The 27,364-nt window shown below is 44.0% G+C and overlaps 3 protein-coding genes across 3 annotated transcripts; 1 reads left to right on the plus strand and 2 right to left on the minus strand.

Moving 5' to 3' along the window:
* On the minus strand, positions 1-957 carry LOC309516604 (olfactory receptor 10A3-like; the record flags this gene model as incomplete). The annotated part of the gene is made up of 1 exon (XM_082195364.1): positions 1-957. The coding sequence occupies one exon, from the start codon at positions 955-957 to the stop codon at positions 1-3; it is 957 nt and encodes a 318-aa protein (XP_082051490.1).
* Positions 958-7,135: 6,178 nt separating this feature from the next.
* On the plus strand, positions 7,136-8,098 carry LOC309517240 (olfactory receptor 5B21-like; the record flags this gene model as incomplete). The annotated part of the gene is made up of 1 exon (XM_082196380.1): positions 7,136-8,098. The coding sequence occupies one exon, from the start codon at positions 7,136-7,138 to the stop codon at positions 8,096-8,098; it is 963 nt and encodes a 320-aa protein (XP_082052506.1).
* A 662-nt stretch (positions 8,099-8,760) lies between these two features.
* On the minus strand, positions 8,761-26,976 carry LOC309517215 (cytosolic phospholipase A2 gamma-like). Its single transcript, XM_082196348.1, has 15 exons — positions 26,824-26,976; positions 25,422-25,533; positions 24,588-24,730; positions 24,137-24,335; positions 23,116-23,233; positions 22,097-22,237; positions 21,640-21,693; positions 21,142-21,174; positions 20,207-20,335; positions 18,845-18,970; positions 18,536-18,577; positions 13,126-13,218; positions 12,532-12,686; positions 11,028-11,199; positions 8,761-10,000 (listed from the first exon to the last, which is right to left on the minus strand). The coding sequence occupies exons 1-15, from the start codon at positions 26,841-26,843 to the stop codon at positions 9,849-9,851; spliced, it is 1,689 nt and encodes a 562-aa protein (XP_082052474.1). The 5' UTR covers positions 26,844-26,976; the 3' UTR covers positions 8,761-9,848.
* Between the last annotated feature and the right edge of the window lie 388 nt (positions 26,977-27,364).

A 27,364-nucleotide genomic window follows, 5' to 3' on the forward strand; every position in this document is an offset into this window, starting at 1 on the left:
TCATGGTGTGATGTAGAATATAAACCCTCTGAAACCCTTTTTCATGGCCTCTTTCACTTCTGTGTTTCTCAGGCTATATATGAGGGGATTGATCATGGGGGTCAAGACTGTATAGAAGAGAGAGAAGACTTTCTTTATGTGTTTTAAGTCTTTTGACCGAGGGAGCATATAGACAAGCATCAGAGTTCCATAATACAAGGCAACCACTGTGAGGTGAGAGGAACAGGTGGAGAAGGCCTTTTGTCTCCCAGTTGTGGATGGGATTCTGAGGATGGTGGCTATGATGAAGCCATAGGATGATATGGTGAGGAGAAAGGGAGGTAATGTGAACACACAAGTAAATACAAAGGCTGATAGTTCAAAGAAAGTTGTGTCACTACAAGAAATATCCCTTACATTAGAGCTAACATCACAAAAATAATCATCAATTTCATTGGGGCCACAAAAAGATAGCCATGACGCTGATGAAGTTAAAATTGTGCCAACAAAAAATCCACTAGCCCAAGACACAACAGATAATTGGAAGCTCACTCTGCCATTCATAAGAACAACATAATCGAGTGGTTTACAAATGGCTAAGTACCTGTCATAAGACATCATGGCTAGGAGATAGCATTCAGTTCCAGCCAGAGAAGAAAAGATGAAAAATTGTAAAAAACAGGCTTTTATAGATATACTTCCCCCCCCAGCCAGGATGCTTGACAACATTTTAGGCAGAATTGTTGAACTATAGCAACATTCCAAGAAGGAAAGGTTTCCCAGGAAGAAGTACATGGGAGTGTGAAGATGTCGATAGGTCACAACCAACACAACAATGAGAAGGTTCCCAGCCATGGCCACCACGTAGATCACCAAGAACGGCAGGAAAAGAAGAACTTGTAGTTTAGGTAGATCCCCAAATCCCAAGAGTATGAATTCAAAAACTCTTGTTTGATTTTGCGATACTTTCTTTGCCATGTGCGCTGAATCTGAGGAGGGAGGGGACAGAATAATACAGTTCATGTCTTCATTGTTTCAAAGAAAAAAGCAAAGAAAGAGACTCACATTCACCTAAACTACCTGCACAATAAGTAGAATTCTTATATGAACAATACCTAATTTAACCATTTTAATGGTTTCTGTGAATGTTTCTTGCAAAATGTTAAAGAATTACACTTAAGAAAGTAGGCTTCAGATTTTCAGCAAGATGTTTCACTCAGTGATGGAGAACTGTTGTTTGACTATAATTTTCATTATCCCTAATCCTTGGCCATGATGGCTGGAGCAGAAAGGAGATGCTGTTCCACAACATTCTGGCACCAATAGGATTGTAAACCCAATGGGAGCAATGAGAAATAAGAAAGAAGCATGCTTGAAGAAATCCAGAGGGTTACTTGAGTACAAATAGGTATTAAACAAACAAACAAACAAACAAACAAACAAACAACTCTTGAAGAATTTTCTTCCAAAAACACAAAACAGCTTGCTAGGTACTGACAAAATTTATAGCTATGAAATGTACAGCAGCAGTTTGAAAAGAAAAATGGAACATGGATAGGGGGTGGATAGTGGAATTCCCTGCTTAGAGAGAATGTTTAGATGGAATTGTGAACAGGAGCATTTGTTTTAGGAGGAAGGATAAACCACAACATTTTTTACAAGTCATATAAGATAATATTTCTAAGTGGTAGATCACATGCTGAATAATATATGTTTAAAATTAGGGTGTCCCCTCCGCTGAATCCATCTATAATGGGGTCTATCTTTATTTTTTGACCTTATCAAAAACATGTTGCTAGTTTTATCTGGAAATAACTATTTCATTATCACATTTTGAAAAATGCTCCCGTTCCCCCCCGCCGCCTTTAGAGTTTCTTCTAACAACGATTTGCTTACCTCTCTCTTCCTCTTTGAAAGAGTTCTGTTTCATGGATACCAAGGTCTGCATTAGTCCAAAATAAGGTGACTATTTATATAGAATTGTTTATATCCTGCATCATGAAGTTGAAAGTGTCCCCAGACATTTATGATAATGATCCTTTTATATGTGGGGAAAGGAAAGGCACTTAAGGATGCAAGATTTTCCAAGGGGAGTATGGCACTTTCCCTTCAACTGCAATAACTTCCTTTGGGCTAAAGCAAATAGAATGTCCCTATTTTCATGCGGAATATTGGAGCAGTCCCATTACTACCTGATGCCGTTTCCCACTCCCAGGATCTCTCTCCCCTCTCAACACCTGTTGACAGAAGAGAGTGATATATCAGCATGAGGGTGGTAAAGAGAATTGCCCCTGCTCCTTGTGGGTCATCACCCCCATGCAAGATCTTCCTCCATTTCTCCCCCATCTATATATTTAATTAGAGTTTTAAACCCTTAATTAAACATGAGCCCCACTCCCAAACTTCTTCAGGAATGGATACTGAGGGGGAGGAGTGATGGTCCACAGATTGACCCACACGGTGGGTAGGGTTGCCATATTTCAAGAAGTGAAAATCCAGACACAATTGTTGAGCTTTTTCTATATATATATACAGTGGTACCTCGGGTTACATACGCTTCAGGTTACATACGCTTCAGGTTACAGACTCTGCTAACCCAGAAATAGTGCTTCAGGTTAAGAACTTTGCTTCAGGATGAGAACAGAAATCGTGCTCTGGAGGCGCGGCAGAAGCAGGAGGCACCTTTAGCTAAAGTGGTGCTTCAGGTTAAGAACAGTTTCAGATTAAGAACAGACCTCCGGAACGAATTAAGTACTTAACCTGAGGTACCACTGTATCTCTCTCTCTCTCTATATATATATATATATATATATAAAATTCCCAAAGTGGCTGAGCCACTTTTTTTTGGAAAATCCAATCAATTCCACCACTGAAATCCCAGTAATTTCAGTAATGGCACCCTAACTGTGGGACAACCTGATGTCTCCTAGATTGGAGCTAAGGATGCTGTGCACAGTCCTAGTCTTTCCATAATAATATCATCATTGTTTCCTTTCATATTGGCTCTTAAAGCAGATATGCTTCATCCCTTCAAGGACTCTGTGGGGTTGGGGTGAAGCCTCCATCTGCCTGAATCTTAACTATGCCCATACCATCAACTGTCCCAGAAAAACCAGAACATACCATTTTTTGTGCAAAAGTGCAGTGGCCATTTTGCCCACAGAGATCTCACCCCACAAAAGTGTTTTTGGGGGGTTACGGTTTCACGTGGGTCACTTCACTTGCCCAGGAGCACTGCCCAGAAGACACACAGCCCAGTTTCTGGCCTGGAAATGTTGGAGGATATGCATGTCTACTAATGGGGTTTACTCCCAGGTAAGCCTTTGAGCATACTGTGCCACTCTTCAGTACAGTGCATAACTATTGTGTGGGCCTCCTCCCGTTGTGTGACATCACATACAGGCTGCCTGGCCCCCACCCAATGTTGGGTGGAACCCAGAGCGCCTGCTTCTATTCACCATATGGGAACAGTGATCTTTTCCTCACTGTCCGTGAGCAATTGGGTAATGTGGGTGTAACTCCTGGGAATTGGTGGGCTGCATGTGGTTGGTAGGTCATGAATTCCCTTCCCCTGCCCTAAAAGATGATAAAAGATTTCTCACTTCCTTTAAATTTTGAGATGAATTTGTCAGTCTAGCAGAATTTGAAATAGATGTTAGTTCTGTGTCCTACAAATAGGACTAAGGTTTCAACTGCCCTCATACAAACACAATCACTTGTTGCTCCCAACCCTTCCAAATGAGACTTGGAGAAATGGAGTCAGTGAGTAATATGCATATACAAAGACTTCTAAGTCCTATAGGGCATACAGGACTCAGGGCTCATCCACACCTCCATTTGCCCCACCACTGAATTGGAACAAATGGCAATTTAGGTTTTCTGTGGATTGCTGTTTGTTCCGATTTAATGCTAAAGAGTAGGTTTTCAGGGGGAAAGTGGCAGGGCAAAGGCAAAAATGATTGGACCAATGTCTAGAAAGCATAGGACAATTGGGAAAGGTTAGGAAAGAAAGAAAGGATACATATGTGCTGCTTTTTGAAGTCCGGTTCAGCTCGCAGGAATGCATAACTGAATCTTCCTGGTAAATACAAAGATTAGTGCTCTAATCTTTTCTGCAACTTTTACGATCAGAATGTTAGTACCTCTTTCAAGTAATGTATGAGATAGGAGATGTACCAGGCTTACAAATAGTTCATAAGTTACTTATTAAACTTATGTCAGCTACACTAATGCCACGATCCATAGAAATGAACCATGTAAGAAGTCCAGACTAGCAGCCATCATTACAAACCACCCCACCCCCCACAATACACATGCACCTTTGCATGTCATGAATATTAAAGAAAAAAATGTTCCATCAGCAGCCCAGAAAATGCTGTTTAGCACTCTCTTATTCCACCAGGGAGGTGAGACTTAACCCATCTATCAAGTATCCTCAAGTAGCTTTTCCTCATGTGTAGAGGAAAAGACAGAAGGGTAAAGGATCCATCTTACACCTGTTGCCACTAGTTCCCTAAATAACACAACTGTGAACAAAAAATGAAAAACCAAACAGTATTCATCTTTCTTGGATTTGGAGACCTCTGGGAATGGCACATCCACCTCTCCCTACATTTTCAACATGACCGGGAAACTTTCTGGGAACAAGAACTCACTATTCAATGTACGTTTGCAGCCATCAGCCTATGCTGCTTGAAGATATGGGGTGACAGAGAGAGATCCATACAGTCCTGCAATCCTAGAGAGAGCAACCACTTTTGGCTCTGACTCCATCCACCTTCAGCTCTGGCTTCCCATACCATCAGCTGTGTTGTGTCCTATTGAGTTCCCCCCTGCATTAATGACCCTTCATAGTGAAAAGGTTTCCCACAATGGCTATATCCTCTTTCTTCCTTATACTTTTCCCCACACTCGCTTTCTTCCTTGCACTTGAAATGCTGCTATTGTCAGGAATGTGGCTCACCAGAGCACAGGGGAGGAGTCAGACTCAGAAGTTGAGCTAAGTGAGAGAGAGAAAGACTCTGCAGATGAGAGCTGGCTGACAGAGCCGAGAAGGGGCAGTTTGACCCCCCTTCCCGAAGAAGACACTGTTAGCTATCATGAAGTGGGAGAGTTGGGAGGCAGCCAGAGCGTTGCTAGGCAATCAGCAGATAAGCAGAGGACTGAGACTGTGTCAGATGAAAGTTGTGAGGGGCAAGGCCAGCCTCTCAGCCCCCGTTCTAGGAGACTGGATAAGATCAGATGACAATGGAAGGGCAAGAGGAGAAGGGCAGAAATTTGGCTTTCTTTCTGCTATGGAAATGGCTGAGTTCAGACTGACCAACTATCATCAATGCGAGCAGGCGAGAAGCTGTGCTCTAGATGTGTTGTTTTTGTAAATAAACGTGCATAAAACTGCCAGAGAGTCATTACTTCTTATTGGGGCTTGCTTGTCTGCCTGAGATCATTACAGCTACAATATGATAGAACTGACAGTTCTAGGTACACTGGAAATAGCAATCCTTGGAAACTAGTTTCTCACCAACTTTCTCTCAGCAGTATTCTACCCACTGCAGTATTAAAAGACCCTTTACTGATCTGCTAAAAGAACAGACTGTTTCTCATGAGAGGACAAGTAATTAATCCAGATGGGAATTAGTGCAACAATAAGTGAAGCAATGGGAAGTTAGCTGAGGATAAGAACAGTACCAGGACAACAGAAGTCCATAACATCATATTTGGTTGAATGAGGTGACATCAGAGATGTGTATGGGAAAGGAAGACAGTTGGCATTGATTGTTCACTCCCTTTTAGTGAAGGAATAAAAATACATCAACAGTAGACCTGTTTAAGGTAAAGGTTTTCCTATTTCAGTGAATGTTTTATATAATGACCCAGAGCAGAAAAGAAAGCCATGTCTTGCCTGGATAATGGAGCTTCAGATTTTCAAATTGTAAGGTGCATCAGATATTCAAATAGCTGAGGTCCACCTCCAAGGGTCTTCTGGTGGTTCCTTCACTATGGGAAGGGAAGTTACAGGGAACCAGGCAGAGGGTCTTCTCGGCAGTGGTGCCCTCCCTGTGGAATGTCCTCCTGTCAGATGTCAAGGAGATACAGAACTACACAACTTTTAAGAGACATTTGAAGGCAGCCCTGCATTGGGAGGTTTTTAATATTCGATGTTGCATTGTGTTTTTGTGTTTTGCTGAAAGCCACCCAGAGGGGCTGGGGAAACCCAGCCAGATAGGTGGGGTATAAATAAATTATTAGCAGTGCTAGTATTAGTATTTTAGTATTATTACGGTTGGATCCAGAGATGTTTCCCCAGACTGATTAAGCTTCTCAGGATTCAACCCATATTAAAGGGGGCTACCAAGACGGAGGCATCTTATGCATGATATATAGCTTTAATACAGATGGTATAGAATATAGGAAGGAAAGAGTGAAAGCCAGGCAATAACATCACCTGCAGAGGCCCATAAACCTCTGGGCAGTGGGAATAACGTGTGTAGGAGAAAAAGGCAGAGAGAGACCAGCCATTAGTTCCTAAACATATTTAATTTAATTTATGGCATCTTCCACAGACATAAAGGTTTTCATTTGTTTTTGTTTGTTTGTTTGTGGGAGAGGAAGAATACAAATGTCATCCTATCAATGCTTTCTGATCTACAGCATGCATGCGACTGAAAACTAAAGGCTTTTTCAGAGACCTGGCAGAGTACAGTTGGTTTTTGTCTGTCTGTGTTCACCATGATGTCAATCATTTCTATGTCTGCTGTAGGTAAACACTGCAGGAATGCTGCAGAAACTGCGGCTTGGGTGAAATATATTCAGAGCACAATCACACTTACTCTAATGAGTCCATCAAATATTAATTATATAAAATTCTTAGACCATCAACAACACTGTGATGATGTGGAACAATACATCTAAACTATCTGAAAATGATAGTTCATAACTTCTCTCTGTATTTGAAATGAATGAAATGGGGGCAAAGAATTGATTGGATCCTGACTTGGTTCAACTAAGGGCCTACTGAAATCACTGGAACAACTTAGACAAGGCTCACCTTTAGTCCCATTTATTTCAGTGGCAACTAAGTGCAACTACTTTAAGCATATAGATTTGTAATTATTTTTGAATTCTCTTTGCACATACTGTTTCCCTAGGTAATATTATGAGAGATATGGAAATGAAAAACCAAACAGAGGTTGCAGAATTTATTCTTCTTGGATTCGGAGATCTCCGGGATCTGCAGATTCCCCTCTTCCTGTTCTTCCTTTTAATCTACATTGTGACCATGGCTGGAAACATTCTCATCATTGTACTGGTTGTAGCTGATCGACGTCTTCACACCCCCATGTATTTCTTCTTAGGGAACTTGTCATGCCTAGAGGTTTGCTATAGTTCAACCATCCTGCCCAGGATGCTGGCCAGTTTCCTTTCTGGCAATAAAATCATTCCTTTTAAGGGTTGCATCATACAATATTTCTTCTTTGGTGGCTTGGCTGGCACTGAATGCTATCTTCTCTCTGCAATGTCTTATGACCGTTACTTAGCAATATGCAAACCCTTGCAATATGCAGTACTTATGAATAGAACGGTCTGTCGACGTCTGGCTTGTGGATCTTGGTTCAATGGCTTTCTTGCCAGTGCCATAGTAACATTGTTTATGTCACAATTAACTTTCTGTGGCCCCAACATACTCAACCATTTCTTCTGTGACTCTTATACTATTCTAAAACTCTCCTGCAGTAATGCACAACTTATTTTTACACTAATATTCCTTCTGTGTTCTGCGTTCACTCTTCCTCCTTTTCTTCTAACATTGACTTCTTATATCTGCATCATTTCTAAAATTGTGAGAATTTCATCTGTTGCAGGAAAACAAAAGACCTTCTCGACATGTTCTTCTCACCTGACTGTTGTGACCATTTTTTATGGGACACTCATAATTGTGTACATGTTGCCAGAAACCAAAGACCTGGTAGACTTGAACAAAGTCTTTTCTATGGGTTACACTATTCTTACACCTTTGGTGAACCCTCTCATCTACAGTCTGAGGAACCGAGAGGTCAAGGAGTCAATGAGAAGGGTTCTTCATAAGTGTTGGGTACAGCATGGGTTGAATAAAAACTGATTAAAAAGCAAACAAACATTGGGTATTCTGTCCATTCTTTTTGAAATGTTTTGTATGGATATATTTAAGATAAATTTATGGTTCAAAATTAACTACCACCGGGATTTCAGTTAGTGGTCTTTGGGAAACTAACTATTATTTAAGATTGTTTGCCAGGTAATGTGAATGAGCCAAATGGGCCTAAGATCCAGCCCAAATCCCCACTCTCTGGTCTCTCCCCCAACCCTTTGGGGGATTTACACCAGCATTGGCTCAGCCAGCTAAGTCCGAATGAGCAAGCAGAGTACCTGTGGCTGAGCCAGGGTTGGGAACTTAACCCTAGTTGAACCCCACTGAACCAGGAATCAGCTGGCTGATCCAGAGATCTGCTATCTCCTCAGCTGCTCATCCTGGCAGACTTCACCATAGGATTCCCCCCATAGAAACTCACTTCAGTTAAGTGTTTATATGGCTTTTGAAGGTGAAGCTGTTTAAAAATGAAAAATGAGAAGGAACTGTCAATTTAGCAAGAACTCTGTAGTACTATTCGCTGTGGAAGCCATGGGTGATGATTTTGCTGCCATCCTGTGGTCAATCATGAGATAGCTGCCTATTGAATTGTACCAAAAATCAGGGTTCCTTTGCATTGTTTTCGCATCAGCTCAGCAACAGATTGTGTGGATTAGAAACTTTATTTGCATTAGCCACAAGCCATTGCAATCAGATAAAATATACTGGGGATAAAGCTAAATAGTTAGCTATAAAAAATACATTCTTGAGGTTTACATCAATACGAATGGCAGAACTGATACATGATCCTTTAGCCACAGATTGTACATACCACTGCTGGTGGGAGAAACAAGACAGCAATAGATATTTGCTTATTGAAAGTTGGAGTTTTAAAATTCAAATTGAAAAATTCTGTATTTTGGTATAATCAAACTTCTGTATAAGCTCTGTGGAAGCAAACATGAATATTCAAGAAATAGGTCATTTGGAGATTCCAGTTAGGAGACCAACGAAGTGGATTTGGATCAGACATTAAACCAAAACAGACTTTGACTAGTCTCATCACGAGCACACACAAAATTGCAATGAACAAGAATTCTTCATTCCTTCTGTTTATTATGCATATGGTGCACAATTTTTGTTCACCTGGTGCAATATGAAGAAATTAATCAGCAAATTCTTATTAGTACTTAAAACAGAAAAAATATACTTAACAGAAAAATACTTCAACAAGATAATATCTACTTTCCTTCCCATGACAACTGAGTGAAAAGTATTAAATTTCATAAAGCAAAATATTACTTTTTAATTTTAAAGGCCATTTTTAAAACCTACTCTCTGTATGCTTTTAAAAAAATCAGAAAAGTTTTTGTATGTTATAAATGTCTTTTTGTAATTCATGTTCCCTGTATCCTTGATGACCTCTTGTCATCAATTCTGTTGAAAAACTTTTATTTTTAATAATATGTTTTCTACAAAGACAAGGTTAGGATTAAGAAAAGTGGGGGGGGTACTCTTTATAATACAAAGAAGAATGTGTTTTTAAATGTGAAGCAGCTGAGAAGGAAAAGGCAACATGCATGGCAAAATACAATAGTTATTGGGGGGGCAAACTTTTTCTTTAGAAAATACTGTTTTCTAGTGGAGACATTAGAAGCATGCTGCAAAGAATCATGTAGTGCTGAGTAGTTCCCACTTAGAAAAGAGGTGAAAGGAAAATGTTGACCAGAACCTCCAAACTCAAAATTGGAATGAAAGGCTGTTAAGGAGCCTGCATGCTTTTCATTGCCTGCAGGATTCTTCCTTTGTTATTCCTCACATTTGCTTTTGCTGCTTCTAGGAGGTTTTTGACCTCCTGCTCCTTGTAAGACACTTTGAGGGTGGAATATTGTTCTCTCCATTCAGCTACTTTATCTTTAAAAGAAAGAGGATGTACATAAGCAAGTGCCTTGCTATTCACTTGGAAACACTTTGTATAACACTTAACCACACATGTTCTTCAAAGCACCTATTACATAAACAGATGGGGCAGGAACATGTCCAGCTTATATTATATAGGCTGAGCTATTGACTGTGGAGCTAGTGAGAACTCCAACGTTAATCCCAGCTATCTTAAAAACAAAACAAAAAAAACTTCAGTAGAACTTGAACATGGAATCTGCCCCCCTCAATTTTATAGGAACATAAGATTCCTGCTGCATCAGACCAAAAGGCCAGCATCTTCCTACCAGGGCAACCAATTATAACAATTATTGGGTGAGCCAATTTCAGAAGGTAGCAATTTGGCCAGAGTTGCCAGATTTATCTTCCAAGGATCAGTTAGATCCAAGGAGATCATTAGCCCACGCTAAACAATGAAATTTGTTTTTAATTGTCTGTAATGATCTTTCATTGCTCGGTTCGGTCCCAGCGCCTGCCAACCTAGCAGTTCGAAAGCACCCCCGAGTGCAAGTAGGTAAATAGGGACCTCTTACTGGCGGGAAGGTAAACAGCGTTTCCGTGTGCTGCGCTGGCTCGCCAGATGCGCTGGCCACGTGGCCCGGAAGTGTCTCCGGACAGCGCTGGCCCCCGGCCTCTTGAGTGAGATGGGCGCACAACCCTAGAGTCTGTCAAGACTGGCCCGTACGGGCAGGGGTACATTTTAATGATCTTTCTAATGCCGTAACCTGCCCTGGGACCTTAGAGTGAAGGTTGGACAATAAATAAATGATCAAAAACAATAATAAATGCATGCCCCTTTCCAGTGGCATAGCGTGGGGGTGCAGGGGAGGCCGGCCGCACCGGCCGCAACATCTGGGGGGGGGGGCGCTCGCACTCGCAGCTCTCTGCCCCCTGCTAAAATCCATGGGCTAGGGGGCACAAATTACTTGCCTTGCCCCGGGTGCTGACAACTCACGCTACGCCACTGCCCCTTTCTAAGCAATCCCCAAACACAATATACCTTTGCAGTTCACTGTATTGAAGAGTGGGAAATGCATGACAGTTGGAGAATCATGTCCTTGGAAAATGTAGCAGTCATGGGGACTGTCTTTACTTTTGTCCAACTCTGAGACATCAATATCAGGAAAAGGAAGATGATTTTCCTTGCAGTACAGGACTGCTTCTTTGACAGTCTGTGAGGAGAAGAAAACGCAGGAAAGGAATGTGGAAATTGTTGTCTGAGCAAAACACCCCACTGGCGGTTGCCCAGGAGAAAAATTGTTAGGGGTGTAAAATTTCAACACATGGTTCTGCCCCAATACTTCTGTCATTGGGTTCCATTGAAAATGGCTTCTCCATATGAACCATGGAAGTGGCCTCTCCAAACAATGGAACAACTCTTCTTATCTCTGCAACTGCAATCTCGTTGGTGATGTGCATGCCAGTAGGCAGTTGGATGCATATGTGTGCTCCATCCATTTCCCTCCCACAACCTCAGATGCTGGCAACCCATGCTACACCACTGGGGCACCATTGGTGATATGGCTCTGCAGAGAGATGTCACCTCTACACAGAAAAGACTTCTGATCTTTCCACTTAAAAAGAAGTAGGTATAGCAACCTTGATCAATGCAGGGGTCCAGATGCCTGGCCGCAATGCCACCCACCAGAAAAGGTGAGTGGACATAGCAGCAATATCAAGGCACAGCAATTGCCTGTTGTCTAGACTAAACCACCCTTACTCAAATTCTGGTGACCCATCAGAGGCCCAGTAGCCTTGAGTCACCTGTGTGGCTTATTACACTTTGTTTCTTCTTTCCACGCCCAGAACACCACTATACCTGCTATACTAGCCAACTAACAGAGACTTAAAGCAGGGACAAAGGCAGCCTTTCAGATTTCTGTATCTGGCATTTGCGAATCCACCCCTTTTGCATGTTCTTTTTTTGTCTGGCAAGAATGCTTCCTTAAACTCTGACAATGCTTCTGGCTTGACTAGATGGAGGCTGGAGAAGGATTGTGTGTGTGTGTGTGTGTGTGTGTGTGTGTGTGTGTTTGCGTGTGCATGTGCATGTGCATGTACAGGGGGGGAAAACCCCTACCATGTAAAGACAAAATTAATGTTTCTCATTCCACTTTTGCTACTGAATCTGCTCACTTGCCTTTTGGCAAGTGTAGTGTAGTGGTTGTAAAGCAGGTGACCCCTGAAAAGTTTTCTACAAGGGTATTTATCCCCTGAGCTGTAAAAAAAACCAAAAAAGGTCACCACCTCATTTAAATTGAAGAAGGGAGAAAGAAACAGGGAGCAGCATGAATGGGAGAAAGAGAGGTTAGGGATTGTCTGGATAAATCAGGAATTATTCTCCAGCTGAGATATAATGTGCAGTATTCACTTTTTTTCTTGGAGGTGAGCATTACAAGCCTTTGCATCTCATCACCAATCCTGAGCCCAGTGAGCTTTGCTGCCAGCACTGATACGGTAATTAAAAAATGAAATCTCATCATGACCCAACGCAACAAACCTACCTCAAAAGGATTTCCGCTGCTAAAGTCAAAGGAAAGAATGAGTTTCACTTCCCGTTCAGGACGGAGGACAAGCGGATAAGCAGAATTCATGGCTATACCAGCATCGGCCAAACGAAGTTCTTCCTTGCCTGTGAGATTCTTGTCATTAAGGCTGGCTAAGGGGAGAGAGTTGGGTATTACCTTGATAATTTGTTTTCAGGAGTTGTTTCATATGCATGCATTCCCTGCCATCTGGAGAGGTGTCAGGGCAAACTAGACACAGTGTGTGAAAGCCTCTTGCACAGATTCTATGGCCAAGGCTATACAACCCCGCCCTCCCCCAATGACCTGGCCAGCCCTATGTCCATGTTGTAGTGTCTATTTATTTTTGGCTGCTAAGCAGACAGTCTAATGCTTGCTGGGTCCTCTCCCCCCCCCCGGTACTCCATTTCTTTCTATTCTGTCCTCCAAGAAATTCAAAGGGTGTTTCTGGTTCTTCCCCTCCAAATGTATTTTTGTAAGTTGCTTTGAGACATATTTGTAGAAAGTGATGAACAAATAAATACTAACACCACCATCATTACAATAATTAATGGTGTGTCTGGTTTTCCTTACAGTATTTGTAAGTATAGTTGGAGATGGTCCCCCATTTCCATTTGAAGAGGCAATAAACAGTTTTTGACAGTATTCTCAATGTATCCCATATACCTGCAAAATAAAAACTAGATTAGAAATGAACACAATGTCTGAGAATTCTATTATTATTATTATTATTATTATTATTATTATTATTACTTTTAAAACACATTGAAAGCATGTCCCCCCCTTCAAGGAATTTGTAATTTACCCCTTAGAGAATTTAAATTCCCATAAGCCCTTCACAAACTACAGTGCTCAGAATTCTTTTGGAAAAAGTCCTTAAATGTGCTTTAAATGCATAGCATATAGGCAACCTATATGGTGGCTGCTTCACACAGCATGTGGTACAGCTCATCCCTGTTAGATTATCCCAGTTGTATAGAAGGCTACCAGTTGTATAGAAGGTGGTAACTGAAGCTTAGCTACATATTAAATGCATATCAGTGTCCTAGGGTCCTTGCTTCCTTCTCCAGGCTTATTGCTTAGGACTACACACACATTGGTCATCACGTTACTTTCCCTGAACTCTGCCAGAAGGGGTAGGGATCTCAGTGTATTGCCAGCTACGTTCCTTCACTGACAGGGGATGAAAATGCCGGCATAGAGAGAGAACAGATAAGAGTAGAAGGCAGAGGGGAGGGAGAAGAAGCAGGGAACGGCCATAACTTGATCCCTGGACACAGGGAAAACAAAAGAGAGAGCCAGAGTGAAAGAATGCAATGTATAGGCTCAGACAGTGAGACAGACACAGAAATACAGGGATTGCCATTTCCAAAATCTTGTAGGATCATGAGACTGGCCGAGAAATGCAAAAAGGACAGGAAGTGAAGGTGGGGGTTTTCCTGTTGGGGGGAAGGGGGCGGAGCTCAGTTCCAGCAACTGTGCTATCTGAGGATGATGGAGATTAGCGGAGCTCCAACCAGGGCTTTTTAAATTGGCTAATAAATCTGAATAATTAACTGCTGGAGTCATCTCGCGTGTGTGGGAGAGACCCAAGCCTCACATGTATATGATTCATTCACCTAACGGTACCAAAACACTACACCACTTGTAGGAGATTGTGGGACTGCTGATCCCTGTGGTAAGTGTATCGTGTAGCCCAGCTTTATGGGTAAAAAATGGGAAGGGTGACACCTAGTCCTATTATGAAGCCAATATGGTGTATAATGGGTAAAAAAAAGGGACCCCTGACCGTTGGGTCCAGTCTTGACCGACTCTGGGGTTGCGGCACTCATCTCACTTTACTGGCCGAGGGAGCCGGCGTACAGCTTCCAGGTCATGTGGCCAGCATGACTAAGCCACTTCTGGCGAACCAGAGCAGAGCATGGAAACACTGTTTACCTTCCCGTCAGAGCGGTACCTATTTACCTACTTGCACTTCATGTTTTCGAACTGCTAGGTGGGCAGGAGCAGGGACCAAGCAACAGGAGCTCATCCCGTTGCGGGGATTCGAACTGCCGACCTTCTGATCGGCAAGTCCTAGGCTCTGTGGTTTAACTGCTACAGCATAAGAGGCCTGAGGGAGGCCTCCGGGACACGGCTGCTGTTGCTGCTTGTATGAGTGCTGGGAAGACCGCTCCCTCTCCTGCCAACTCCATCCGGCCTAGGGGGCGGGGCCTGCACTACCACTACAGTTTCGAGGCCTGAGGAGCTACCGGCAGCAATGGACAAAATGGTTTTAAATGTTTTAATTGCTTTTAATTTGCAGCACCTTAAACGGTGCTTGTTGTTTTTTATATTATATTATTTCATTATTTTATTTTTGCTTGGGGTGGGATAAGCATTTAGTCAGCACTATTGTTTCTTGCTTTGTTTTGTTTTGTTCTGTTCTGTTCTGTTTTGTTTTATTATTATTATTATTCTGTTAAATTATTATATAGTTTGTATTTTGCTTTTTAAGGGGAAGAGTCATGGCTGCCTGGGAGTGGGCCTCAGCCAATAGATTGGGTGGGGCAGGTTCCACAGGGGGGGGTGTATTGGGACACCCGATCTCAGTGATCATGGGCAGGAGGAGGAGTTATGCTAAGACCAGACCATGTCATTACCGAGGAGGCAGGTTTAGTCATTGTTTGAGGACTATCCCTGCCTCCAGGTCTGGTCCTGACCGGAAGGATACAGTAATCAGCAAGGGAAACCCACATGACCTGAAAGTGTTGCTGTGCAATGCCAGGTCAGTGATGAATAAAACCACTGCCATCAACGACCTGATTGTGGATGGAGGATTTGACCTGGCATGTGTGACAGAGACCTGGTTGGATGAAGCAGATGGGCCTGTCCTTGCCGCTGCTTGCCCACCAGGTTTCTCTTACGCACAGCAACCCAGGTCATGTGGGCGGGGAGGGGGGGTTGCAGTGATTTTTAGGAAGTCATTAGTCTGCACCAGGCATCCTATTGGGAAGACCCAGTTTTCTGAGTGCATGTTCTGGAATAGGGGCAGTACAGGATTCCTACAGTACATGTGCAATAGGGGCAGTACAGGATTCCTTTTGGTGTACCGACCTCCCCACTGCACCAAGGATTCCCTGCCCGAGCTGCTTCAGGTCGTGGCGGATATGCGCCTGGAGACACCTAGCTTGGTTGTCCTGGGGGATTTTAACATCCATGCCGACACGACCTTACAAGGGGCCGCTCGGGACTTCATGGAAAGCATGGCCTCCATGGGGCTGTCCCTGAATAAGTTTGGCCCAACTCATAGCCATGGACATGCCTTAGACTTGGTGTTCACCTCTATGGATGTTGGTGATCTGACACTAACTAAAAGCGAAACAAAAGAAGTGCCATGGTCAGATCACTTCCTGGTGCAACTGGACTTCTCCGCAACCCTTCCCCTCTGCAGGGAGGTGGGACCGATTCAGATGGTCCGCCCCCGCCACTTAATGGATCCAATTGGCTTCCAGAGAGTGGTAGGGGATGCTTTATCCCAAGTTGATGGCCTTTCAGCTGATTCCCTGGTGGCACGCTGGAATGCGGAGTTAACCAGGGCTATTGACTGTCTGGCCCCGAAGCGCCCTCTCTGATTGCATGGAGCCTGGACAGCCCTGTGGTTTTCCCCGGAGCTGAGGGTGATGAAACAATCGTTGAGACGGCTAGAGTGCCGGTGGCGGAAAACTCATTCTGAACCAGACCGGACACGGGTTAGAGCTCAACGTCGAGCCTACCAAGTGGCAATGGCGATGGCGAAGAGGGCCTTCTTCGCCGCCTCCATTGCATCTGCAGAAAACAGCAGCAGGAGACTTTTTCAGGTGGTTCGCAATCTATCGGAACCACCTGTACCACCGGGGCCTGGTAGGGACCCCAAGATCTCTTGCAATGCTTTTGCAAAGTTTTTTGCAGATAAAATCGCTCAGATTCAGAAGGAGGTAGACTCCACCGTGGGAGCAGGGCCAGGGCGGGAGAGTGCTAGATTTCTGTCTGGTCCTGTTACATGGGATCAATTCCAATCTGTTACCTCTGAGGATGTGGACAGGCTGTTTGGACAAGTGAAACCGACCACCTGTCTCCTTGATCCTTGCCCATCCTGGCTGATAAAAGCGAGCCGGGAAGGGCTGGGCGATGGGCTCTGCGGGGTGGTGAATGCTTCCCTCTGTGAGGGAGCCTTCCCAGACCCCCTGAAAGGGTCATTAAACCGCTTCTTAAAAAAACATCTTTAGACCCGGCCAATTTGGCCAACTATCGCCCAGTCTCAAATCTGCCATTCTTGGGCAAGGTGATTGAGCAGGTGGTTGCTGAACAACTCCAAGCACGCCTGGAGGAAACCGACCATTTGGATCCCTTCCAATCGGGATTCAGGCCTCACCATGGGACTGAAACTGCCTTGGTCGCGCTGGTTGATGATCTCCGGTGGGCTAGGGACAAAGGTGAGAGCTGTTTCCTAGTTCTGTTGGATCTCTCAGCGGCCTTTGACACCATCGACCATAACATCCTTCTGGACCGTCTAGAGGGGCTGGGAGCTGGGGGCACTGTCATACAGTGGCTCCGCTCCTTCCTCCTGGGCCGTGTCCAGAAAGTGGTGGGGGGGGATGAGTGTTCAGACCCCTAGGCTCTCACTTGTGGGGTGCCTCAGGGTTCTGTCCTCTCCCCCATGCTTTTCAACATCTACATGCAGCCGCTGGGAGAGATCATCAGGGGGTTTGGACTGGGTGTTCATCAGTATGCAGATGACACCCAGCTCTACCTCTCCTTTAAATCAGAACCAGTGAAGGCGGTGAAGGTCCTGTGTGAGTGCCTGGAGGCAGTTGGAGGATGGATGGCAGCTAACAGATTGAGGTTGACAAGACAGAAGTAATGTTTTTGGGGGACAGGGAGCGGGTTGGTGTGGGGGATTCCCTGGTCTTGAATGGGGTAACTGTGCCCCTGAAGGACCAGGTGCGCAGCCTGGGAGTCATTTTGGACTCACAGCTGTCCATGGAGGCGCAGGTTAACTCTGTGTCCAGGGCAGCTGTCTACCAGCTCCACCTGGTACGCAGGCTAAGACCCTACCTGCCCACGAACTGTCTCGCCAGAGTGGTGCATGCACTAGTTATCTCACGCTTGGACTACTGCAACACGCTCTACGTGGGGCTACCTTTGAAGGTGACCCGGAAACTGCAATTAATCCAGAATGCGGCAGCTAGACTGGTGACTGGGAGTGGCCGCTGGGACCACATAACACCGGTTCTGAGAGATCTGCATTGGCTCCCAGTACGTTTTCGAGCACAATTCAAAATGTTGGTGCTGACCTTTAAAGCCCTAAACGGCCTCGGTCCTGTATACCTGAAGGAGCGTCTCCACCCCCATCGTTCAGCCCGGACACTGAGATCCAGCGCCGAGGGCCTTCTAGCGGTTCCCTCATTGCGAGAAGTGAGGCTACAGGGAACCAGACAGAGGGCCTTCTCGGTAGTGGCGCCCGCCCTGTGGAACACCCTCGCATCAGATGTCAAAGAGATAAATAATTACCTGACATTCAGAAGACATCTTAAGACACCCCTGTTCAGGGAAGTTTTTAATATGTAACGCTGTACTGTTTTTAACACTGATTGGGAGCCACCCAGAGTGGCTGGGGAAACTCAGCCAGATGGGCGGGGTATAAATAATAAATTATTATTATTATATTATTATAACCCACAGTGCCACCCGCGTCCCATGGTGTATAGTACATACTGATAAATGTGTGATCATTCAAAGATATTTTGACTATTTTTATCGTACATGGCATTAATAATTAAATGAGTTCATGGTTTATAAAGACCCTTATAAATAAGTATTAATAAAATTAAAAGTGAATGGATATAAAACAATATGCATACCTTATAATCTTATTTTCACATCTGCAGATTCTCATCACAAACCTTTGTGATATACAAAATGTTGGTTTGAAAATGATGTATAAAATGTGTGAATTACTTACTTCTCTTTGTTTCTTCGTGATGCGTGAATGGAGATGTCCTAGCTGTCAAAAGCAAAGCATCATAGCATTGAGACTAAGGGATAAAATGCAATAAAACAGGTGCACTATAAGACATCTAAACTGTAAAATGGTTACAATATGCTTCTTGTAAATGGAGCAGAAGTTGATTAGGGTTCCAGTCCTTCACATTTATGTAGGATCAAACTCCATTGAACACAGTGGGGCTTATTTTTGAATAAAAATGTGCATATCTAAGATTGCTCTATAAGAGAGTTCTTTGGAAGTTTTGAAATTCATAGCCACACTTACCTGCAAATTCTTGAGTAAACATGTCAGCCAGGGTCAAAAACTGTGCCACTCTTCCAGGCTTGTCTAGAGTGTTGTGTTTGTCCTTCAATAAACTGAGGAAGTTGTAGGTGTTGCTGCCTGCTTGATCTATCAAAGAACGTAAGATGAGACTGGAATAATGAAAAAGCATATCCATCTAGTCTAACCAGATTAAAATTAAGTTTCACAAAACTAAAACTTTTGTAACACTTGTATTTCACATTTTTAAGATTTCAGCCTTCATTCTCAAATACTCCTCCTCCAATTATATTTGGAGGAATTCCAGTATAGGGAAGAATTGCATTGCACTGCCACCTAAAGTGAAGGCTCAAGGCAGTCGTACGGTATCAGGGGTACCAACCTGAATAAAATATTGAGGGGGCCCAAGTAAGCCCCACCCCACATAATTGATCACATGAATGGCAATTGATCATTTGAATGGCAATGTCCATCAAATTTGGGGAGGGTGGCCCCCTCAAATATTTTCTTGAGGGGTGAAGCCCCCTTGGCCCCAGGAATTGGCTCCACTGTATAGTACAAATATGTCTCAACTTTATCGATTAACCTATAGAGGAGGGGTAGGGAGTCAGCAGCCTTCCAAATATTGTTGGAATCTTACTCCTATGATCCCTGGCCAGTCTGCCTGAGGCTTTGAGGAGCTAGGGTCCAACAACATCTGGAGGACCATAGTTTCACCACTTTGGTAATACAGTGATCAAACTTACTAAAGACTCAGCTACCTGCAGGCAACTCCTCCCTCTGTGTTCTCACATGGGCAATGCCACCCAGCAATGGGCCTGATGTGGGTTTTCTACTGGCAACTTACCATGAAGATGAACGGAGGGGACTCCTCTAAATCCCCGCCTCACACACACATACATAGATGACAGCACATGGCAGAACAATGGTCCCAGGTCCCAAGAGCACCTGTCAACACATACCCTCTTGAGCTGGGTGGCAATGCAAGGTTGGCTGCTCAAGAACCCCCTACTTAATTGGTACCTACAGCAAACCTTGCAGGGAAACATTTTCTTTGCCTGCATGGTTTGAAATTAAATTACACAGACCGAGGAAAATGCTTAACCTGACACCATGGCATTGCCAAGTGATTGTCAGGTGGTTGCCCCTGCCCACCTGCCAAAGTGTCCCTTGAGTGTCGAAGGAGATCTGAATCTAGCTGGTTGGTAAGATTCAATTCTCCGTCATTGATTTAAGTCATGGGTACAATTTTCTGCCATAATCATAGTCCTAATCACACACACTATACACTTTGAAGGGGTTGCTGGGAGCATGAAGATCTGTGTAGGAAAAATAGACACCAGTCATTCCTCAGCTTCCTCTTACCTTTAAGAAGTTCCATGATGTTTGTGATGTTTTCATCCTGATGTTCATGTGTCGTCCCTTCCATGGCATGAATCAGGAGCTTTATTGCATGTGAAGCAGCCTGACAATATATACAGTGACAACTGGAAGCTTCAAAAAAAGCCCCAAAATGCAAGCAACAAGAAAGGAATAAAGCTGGTTGGGTTATTCCAAAAGTTAGGATGCAACATATTGTAGGGAATGTGACAGTGCTGATAAAAATGGGCAGGGCAGGCCAGGCTTCAAAATACAGAGAGAATAACATGCTAAATGAGATATGCCTGATTTATTGGATCATCCCTGAAATCCCCCCCACACATGCTGGCTCTAGTCAAGAAGCCCCAGCTCCTAGATGTCCCATCCTTATGTCACTGCTGGAATAAATGTATTGCCTATAAGATAGGTGAGCCATGACATCACTGACAGATTTCTCCCTTGGGAAGGAAACGTAGCAATAAAAAACACCTCAATTCAAAAAGTTATGCAAATGCACCTTAAATCCATTTCTTTCTGCAGCCTTTTCTAACTACCCTCCTCTAAACCTTTGATAGCTATGGGAAATGCAGAACTTGTCAGGGTTTCTATAGCATTGGATAACCCTTGCTGAAACACAGCCATAAGTCAAATGCAGACCTGCTTTTGCATAATACTTCAGGAGACAGCGATACTTCTCTTCCAGCCCAACAAATCTTTCCTGATAACAGAATGTTTTTCTAACTTAAATAGTGGCTAAGGCTGCTTCCACACAGGCTGACCTTCCTACCTTTGACCCTTTTTTTCAGAAACTACTTTCCATTTTGTGTAGAGCAAACATGTGCATATAGGTTTGCAAAGTTCCTGAATAAAGAAGGCATCAACAGATGTATCCTTTAGAGACGGGCTGATGGCAAAAAATTCAAGCAATGTCAAGGACTTACCTGAAGCTTGTTCTCCCAGATGTTTGATATAATCTGAAAATGTGAGAAGTACATTATATTTCCATAGCTATAGGAATATTTTATTAGATGGGGAATCTGTGTTCCTCCAGATGTTAATTGGGCTGCATTTTCCATTATCCATAATCACTGGCTATGCTAGCTGGGGCCCACAGGATTCCCATCCCTGTGGCAGAGAGAAGAATTGTGGTCAGGGTGAAGTGGCCCAGAGGAGCAGGGGACCATGGACCCAACCACTCCCCTCAAAAAAAGTGTTGCTGTGTACTAATACAAGTTGTCAAGTGTTGGCAAATTAAGTGAGGGCAGTCTGGCCGCAGTAGCATGTTAGTGTTGTAAGGACAGAAGGCCAGAGGATTTTCTTCAGGGCTCCACATAAGCTATGCAACTACTTCCAAGTGTGCACACATGGGCTGTGCCTTTGGAATCCATACCAGGAAGGAATGTTCCCTAGCTGGGTCCAATAGGCTAAACATACAAAACCTTCTATTTCCTTGACGTCTTTTTTGCGATCTGCAAATGAACTTCCCCATAAGCCTGAAAGAGAAGGAAGGAAATGGAAATGACATTTTCTAGGAAATTTGCAGGACAGCACTATGTTTAGTGGCATACATTAATCATAATTGTATGCCACTAATCATAGCAGAGGGAACATGCTCGGTCAGTGGCGTAGCATGGGGGGTGCAGGGGGGGCCGGCCGCACCGGGCGCAACATCTGGGGGTTAGGGTTAGGGGGCGCAAATCCACGGGTTAGGGGACGCAAATTACTTGCCTTGCCTTGCCTTGCCTTGCCCCGGGTGCTGACAACCCATGCTACGCCACTGTGCTCGGTTCAGTGCGGGAAGGTGGGGAATCACTGAGCATGTGAACTAGTCTGAGGTTTGGATACTGCTTGAATCTGTCGTGTTGCTGCCTCTTCCCCCTGTCAAGTCAGCAATACCTCTCAAGTAAGAAATGCTTTTTTCATTCTTCAGTATTCTCAGCACACCATTCTCAAATGTGCTGCCCAACAGCCTCATGTCAACAAATGCACCAGGGTGAAAGAATCCAGCATCATGGGGTGTGAATTCAAACCAGATACCTTTAAAAAAAGAAAAAAGAAAACCAGTGTCAGAAAGTGTGGGAAACAATTGCTTACACACATAGACTTCTTTTGCCGTATCAGCTTCTGTATTTGTCATGTTTCTTTTTGATGTCTTACAAACTATTGTTTATAGAATTTTCTATTTAGTTAATTGGCTGGCTATGTTCTGTCTCCATTCTGTTTTAAGCATATGCGGCACCGGGGTGCAAAGATCCACCTGGTACCCCCCCCCCAGCTTGCCAAGTCCCAGGCGTGCAGGAGGGTAGAGCCAGCTGGCCGCCTCAGTGTCTTACTGGCTTGGTCACCCCCAAACTCATGGTGCAGAACTGCCCGCAGCAGAAGAGTCCACCACAGTACTCTGACCAATGGGCTGGCTCTTCCCAGACTCAACTCTCAGGCCCTGGACTCTTGGCCTGGAGCCTCTGAGAGCCGGGAGCCCGGGTGCCCCACACCCCTAGTGCCTATGGGTAAGATGGCCCTGCTTGGAGGCATCTGTTCAGCCTCTGTGAGAACAGGATGCTGTTCCAGGTAGTCCTTTGGTCTGTTACAGAAGGACTCATCTAATGTTCTTATGTTAGTTCAGCCCACTGTGTCAATTGCATTGATCCAAGGGCAGTCTCCAATAACAGCTGCACATGCTCCTTGGATACGTTTAACACACATAGAGATTATTGATGGAAGAGTATAACAGTTGGGTTATAGGCTATCTTAATCAGGCTCCAAGGAGACCCAATGGACAGTGATTTCAAGCACAGAGAAGGCCCACAAACATATGGATAAGATCCAAGCCCTTTTAAGTTGTATTGATTTCAAAGGGAACATTAGGCATCATGAGAAATGGCCATATATAGTTGCTGATTTGTTTTGTTTCTTACCTGGATGGGTTTTACTGGTGTCATCTAATTTGTTTGAATCCACCGCCGCATAGATGGGGTAAGGAACTGCCCCATTAAATGAGACCATCCTTTCCTTGGACAAATGACCATAATCTAGCTGTAGAGAAAGCGACTCGTTAATGAGGGAGAATATTGTCCCAATGCAAATAACAGCTTCAGAGAAGGGATTTTTCCCAGTTCCAAGCAAGGAAGGCAAGTGTTAAGTTCCTCCTCTGTACCTGCTGCGATTTTGGTAAGTTATAAGCCCTGCCAGCTGATGCTATTTGCATTTAACAATAAACAAATAACATTTGAAAGCAAACACATTTTTGATCTCATGTGTAGCTTGACACGCACAGTTGGCGAGAGCTAGCAGGATTATAGCCTGAGATAAATTGCTATTCCTACTGAGTATGTCACATTTAGAACAGCAAAACTGATCACTTGGGTACTTCTGCTATGTACCAAGATGAATCAAAAGACTCTGGACTACCGTAGTTTTTATACTGTATTTTATGCTGCTTCTATGTTGTATTACAATTAAGTGTTTTAAATTTGTTGTTAGCCGCCCTGAGCCCAGTTTTTTGAACCAGTAAGGGTGGGGTATAAATAAAAAAATATTATTATTATTATTATTATTATTATTATTATTAGAGTAAAAATATACGTTGCTTGCCATTTTTGGTGGAATGATGGAAAATCTCTACAAGGCTTCCTGTAGGCAGTGCCTTGCTGACAAGCTGCACCATAAACTGCATCTGGATCTTCCTGCAGCCTCTAAATCAGTTTACTATGAGATCTGGAAGTGGTTGTGTTGCAATTGTGGTTTCTCAGTGGGGAAGAAGGAACATTGGATATACAAAAAGAGTTGGACTGTGGCATAGGTGTGTATGTTTTTTAAAAAAAGCTTTAAAAAAAGCATATACAATGCTTTTCAAGTCTCCCCCCCCCTGCAAAAAAACCCCCAACAACAATTCTGTGCAACCACAAAGTATCTGTGGAAAGGAGGTAGTATACTTGCCTCATGCAACATTGCATAGAGAATGACACTGCCCCAGAAATCGGTCAAGGAGTATGTCTTCTCTTTACTTGGTTCTACAAGGGCATCCAGGGATTTGCTGGGATCCCACGATTGATTTACAAGATTGTCACACATCTTTGCTTCCAAAATAGGAAGCTTTCCCATCCATTCCTCATGTTCATAGATGAATGACATACACCTTGGAGAAAAGGCAAAGCATTGTGAACAAAGCTTTGAAGAAAGACTTTTCCTGGAGGAACATTGCCAATCACTGTAGATAATGCTGAGATGGATATACCAAAGGCCTGAATCAATATGATACAATTTAGCATGTTCCTACGTTGGGCAGAGCTTTCTTTATCAAATCCTTTAGCCATTAGAGACAACCTAGGTTCCTACTTCTTCAAATGGTTATGCCAGTCATCACTGAATATAGTTTGTGTCCACTTACCAGGTAGAACCTGATACTCCACAGAGATACATCACAGCACCCAACAAATCCTCTTTCTGAAGTTCTCCCAGAATCCCTTGAAGTGCAATCATGGCCCGCAACCCTCCACCAGACCCTAACAGGGCAACATTAGGAACAGAACTCTAGGGAAACAGGGAAAGACAAATAACGGTCATATTTTGAAATATGTAATCACAAATACTTTTTACAACGTAACACCAAGTGGTGAAACTAGAAACAGATGGTGCATGGTAGCAGAAGACATGGTGCTATATTGGTGCTTTCCTAACCTGCTGTTTAACACCCCTCTCTAGCCACCTGTAAGCAAAAGCAATTTGATCAACAGGGAGACAGGAGACTGCTGCCATCCCAACCTGCTGTCTGCTACTGGTGAAGTTAAGTTCTGTAGGGAACAGTATATTCTCTTCCTTTATGAAATATTGATTGATTGTGTAGCTTTCGGAAGAACAATGGGAAATCAATTGCTGTTAGTTATTGCAATTTAAGCTTCCATAACTCAACTCTACTGTATCCCTAATTTCCTCTCCAAATTCTGCTTTCCGCCATCTTCTCTCCCAGCCTCCCATGTTTTAGCCACCCACCCACTCACTTTGCCTTTTGTCTATTCATTTTTTCAAGCCCCTTTGCCTTGGTCATTTGCCTGCATTGTCCATTTAGAGCACCTGAGCAGCTCAGCCAGTGACAGGCTGCCCCCTTTCCCCAAAATATCAGGGCTTTATGTACATCACTGGCAGAGATTGTGTCGCTATTATCCAAAGTGCGAGCACCGCCGCATCCCTTAAGCATATTGCAATATAGACCATTAAACTTTACCAGGGTGGTGTTGACCCCAAGCTTCAGAAAAGAATTGTGCACTTTGATTTTTCTTCTGCCAACAGCTGTTTTTTCTTCATCAGATACATCTCTGGAAATCCGGATCACATCACTAGTTTAAGAATAAAAGTCAACCATTTCAAAGTTGCTCATTCAAGTGGGAGTCTCTACCCCAGTCATCTGTGGAGCACATACAGACAACCCGCCATTTTGTGCTTCAAGTTTCATAGAAACATAAAGTCCACTCACCCCTTCCAGGTGACATGAAGATTGTGGCCCCGTGCCAACCCCGCCTCCATCCTCATTTCCATGGCTTGGTCTCTGGCTGCAGCGGCTGTCGGGAGGTGCTACAGCCTCTCCCCCCAGCCGCAAAATTCAAATTTGTTTGTCTGCAATTTTGGACCAGTCATGGGTTGGCTTGAGAGTGTGGCCATAGAGGGTTACACTCATGGAGTCTTCACTCAGGTCCACTCCCCAGGGATAAAAGCCTTTGCCCAGGACTGCAGTCGGCATCAAAGTAGGAGAAATAGTCACACTACCAGTGAATTTGTTGGTCCTGCCCAGCTTCTAGCCCCCTACAGCACCACTGAGTAACCATGTGGGGGAGAAAGCCACTGCTTTAGTGCTGGTATCAGGGTGTGTGTGTGTTTTGGGGGAGGAGCATGGGTGGGATAGCACAGTGTCAGTGATACCACCACCACCCAAATGAGGGTAGAGTAGGGTAGAGGGGAGCTGAACTTGGCTCACATTCAAAAGTGGCACCACTATCTGCTTCTGAAAGCATTTGGGGACCTGAATGGTGGAGTGGCTAGGTCAGCCTGGGGAGAGACCTCTATGACCTTTTGGGCAGTGCACAGCCTGGTTGGCTGCTGACAGGCATGCACCACCATCCTTCATGATTACTTCTGAGTGGACTTACCTGGCACGATCTCCACTACTACCAGATAAGCCAGCAAGTGTGTGAGGGCAAGATTGCAGGTGCATCAGCACTGCTGTTGCAGGGGTGGTGGTAACTGGTAGCAAGTATTGAGGAGGCTGCTGAACACTGGTGGGGAAGCTGAGAGCAATCGTCCCTGGGGCCCTGCAAAATCTGGAGCTGGGCCTGTTTAAAAGCAAGCTCCTTGGACACCAGCAAGAGCATGTTTCAAGCTACTTTCTGAGACAGCTGTATATTTTTCATGTCCCCCAGTATTTACAAGAGTGTCAGACAAATTAGTGGACCCTTCTGCTACATCTCATGCTAGAGAACAGTTCTGAAGTTAGGAAACATTTCTGCAATCCTACAGGGTTTCCCCTTTGTTTTTTCACAAAGGCAGCCCTCAGTTTCTTCACACAACCATCGGTTTTGCAAGAACAGTTCTGGTAATCGTTAGTTAGCAAACAACATCTGGATAAATATTACCTTTGGTTTGACCCAGGCATACATAACCTGTGACCTTTCGAGCTGAGTGAAGTTCAATAGACATGCTTGACAGTTCAGAAAGGCTATATTGGCTGCCTGTGTGGGGCTGCAGAAAGTGGATTTAAGCACTCAGAAGTCCACATTACTTGAGGAAACACCATAGCTCAGTAACAGAGCATCTGCATCTCCTGCATATGTAGCATCTCCTGAAAGGGCCGGGAAAGAGAACCCTCTCTAAAAAGTCTGGAGAATCACAAGTTGCTCAGTGCAGACAGTGCCAGATTAAATCTTGTGAAGGCCCCTCGGCTGTCGAAATCTTGGGGGGGGGGGCTCGCAAATTATCTCCTAATACATTTTTTGTTTTACCAAACAACAATTTTAATAAATCAATTTCAATATTATTTTGATCTGTTGTCATGGGGGCCCCTAAATGCTCTGTCTATCTGGCACTGCACTAAGCTAGATGGACAAATGGTTTGATTCAGTAGGAGGCAACTTGCTATGTTCCTATCACTGACTGGTGAGCTGTGTTTTGTTTGAT

The sequence above is a fragment of the Podarcis vaucheri genome (assembly GCF_965113315.1).
Source record: "Podarcis vaucheri genome assembly, chromosome: 13".
NCBI classification, from domain to species: Eukaryota; Metazoa; Chordata; class Lepidosauria; order Squamata; family Lacertidae; genus Podarcis; species Podarcis vaucheri.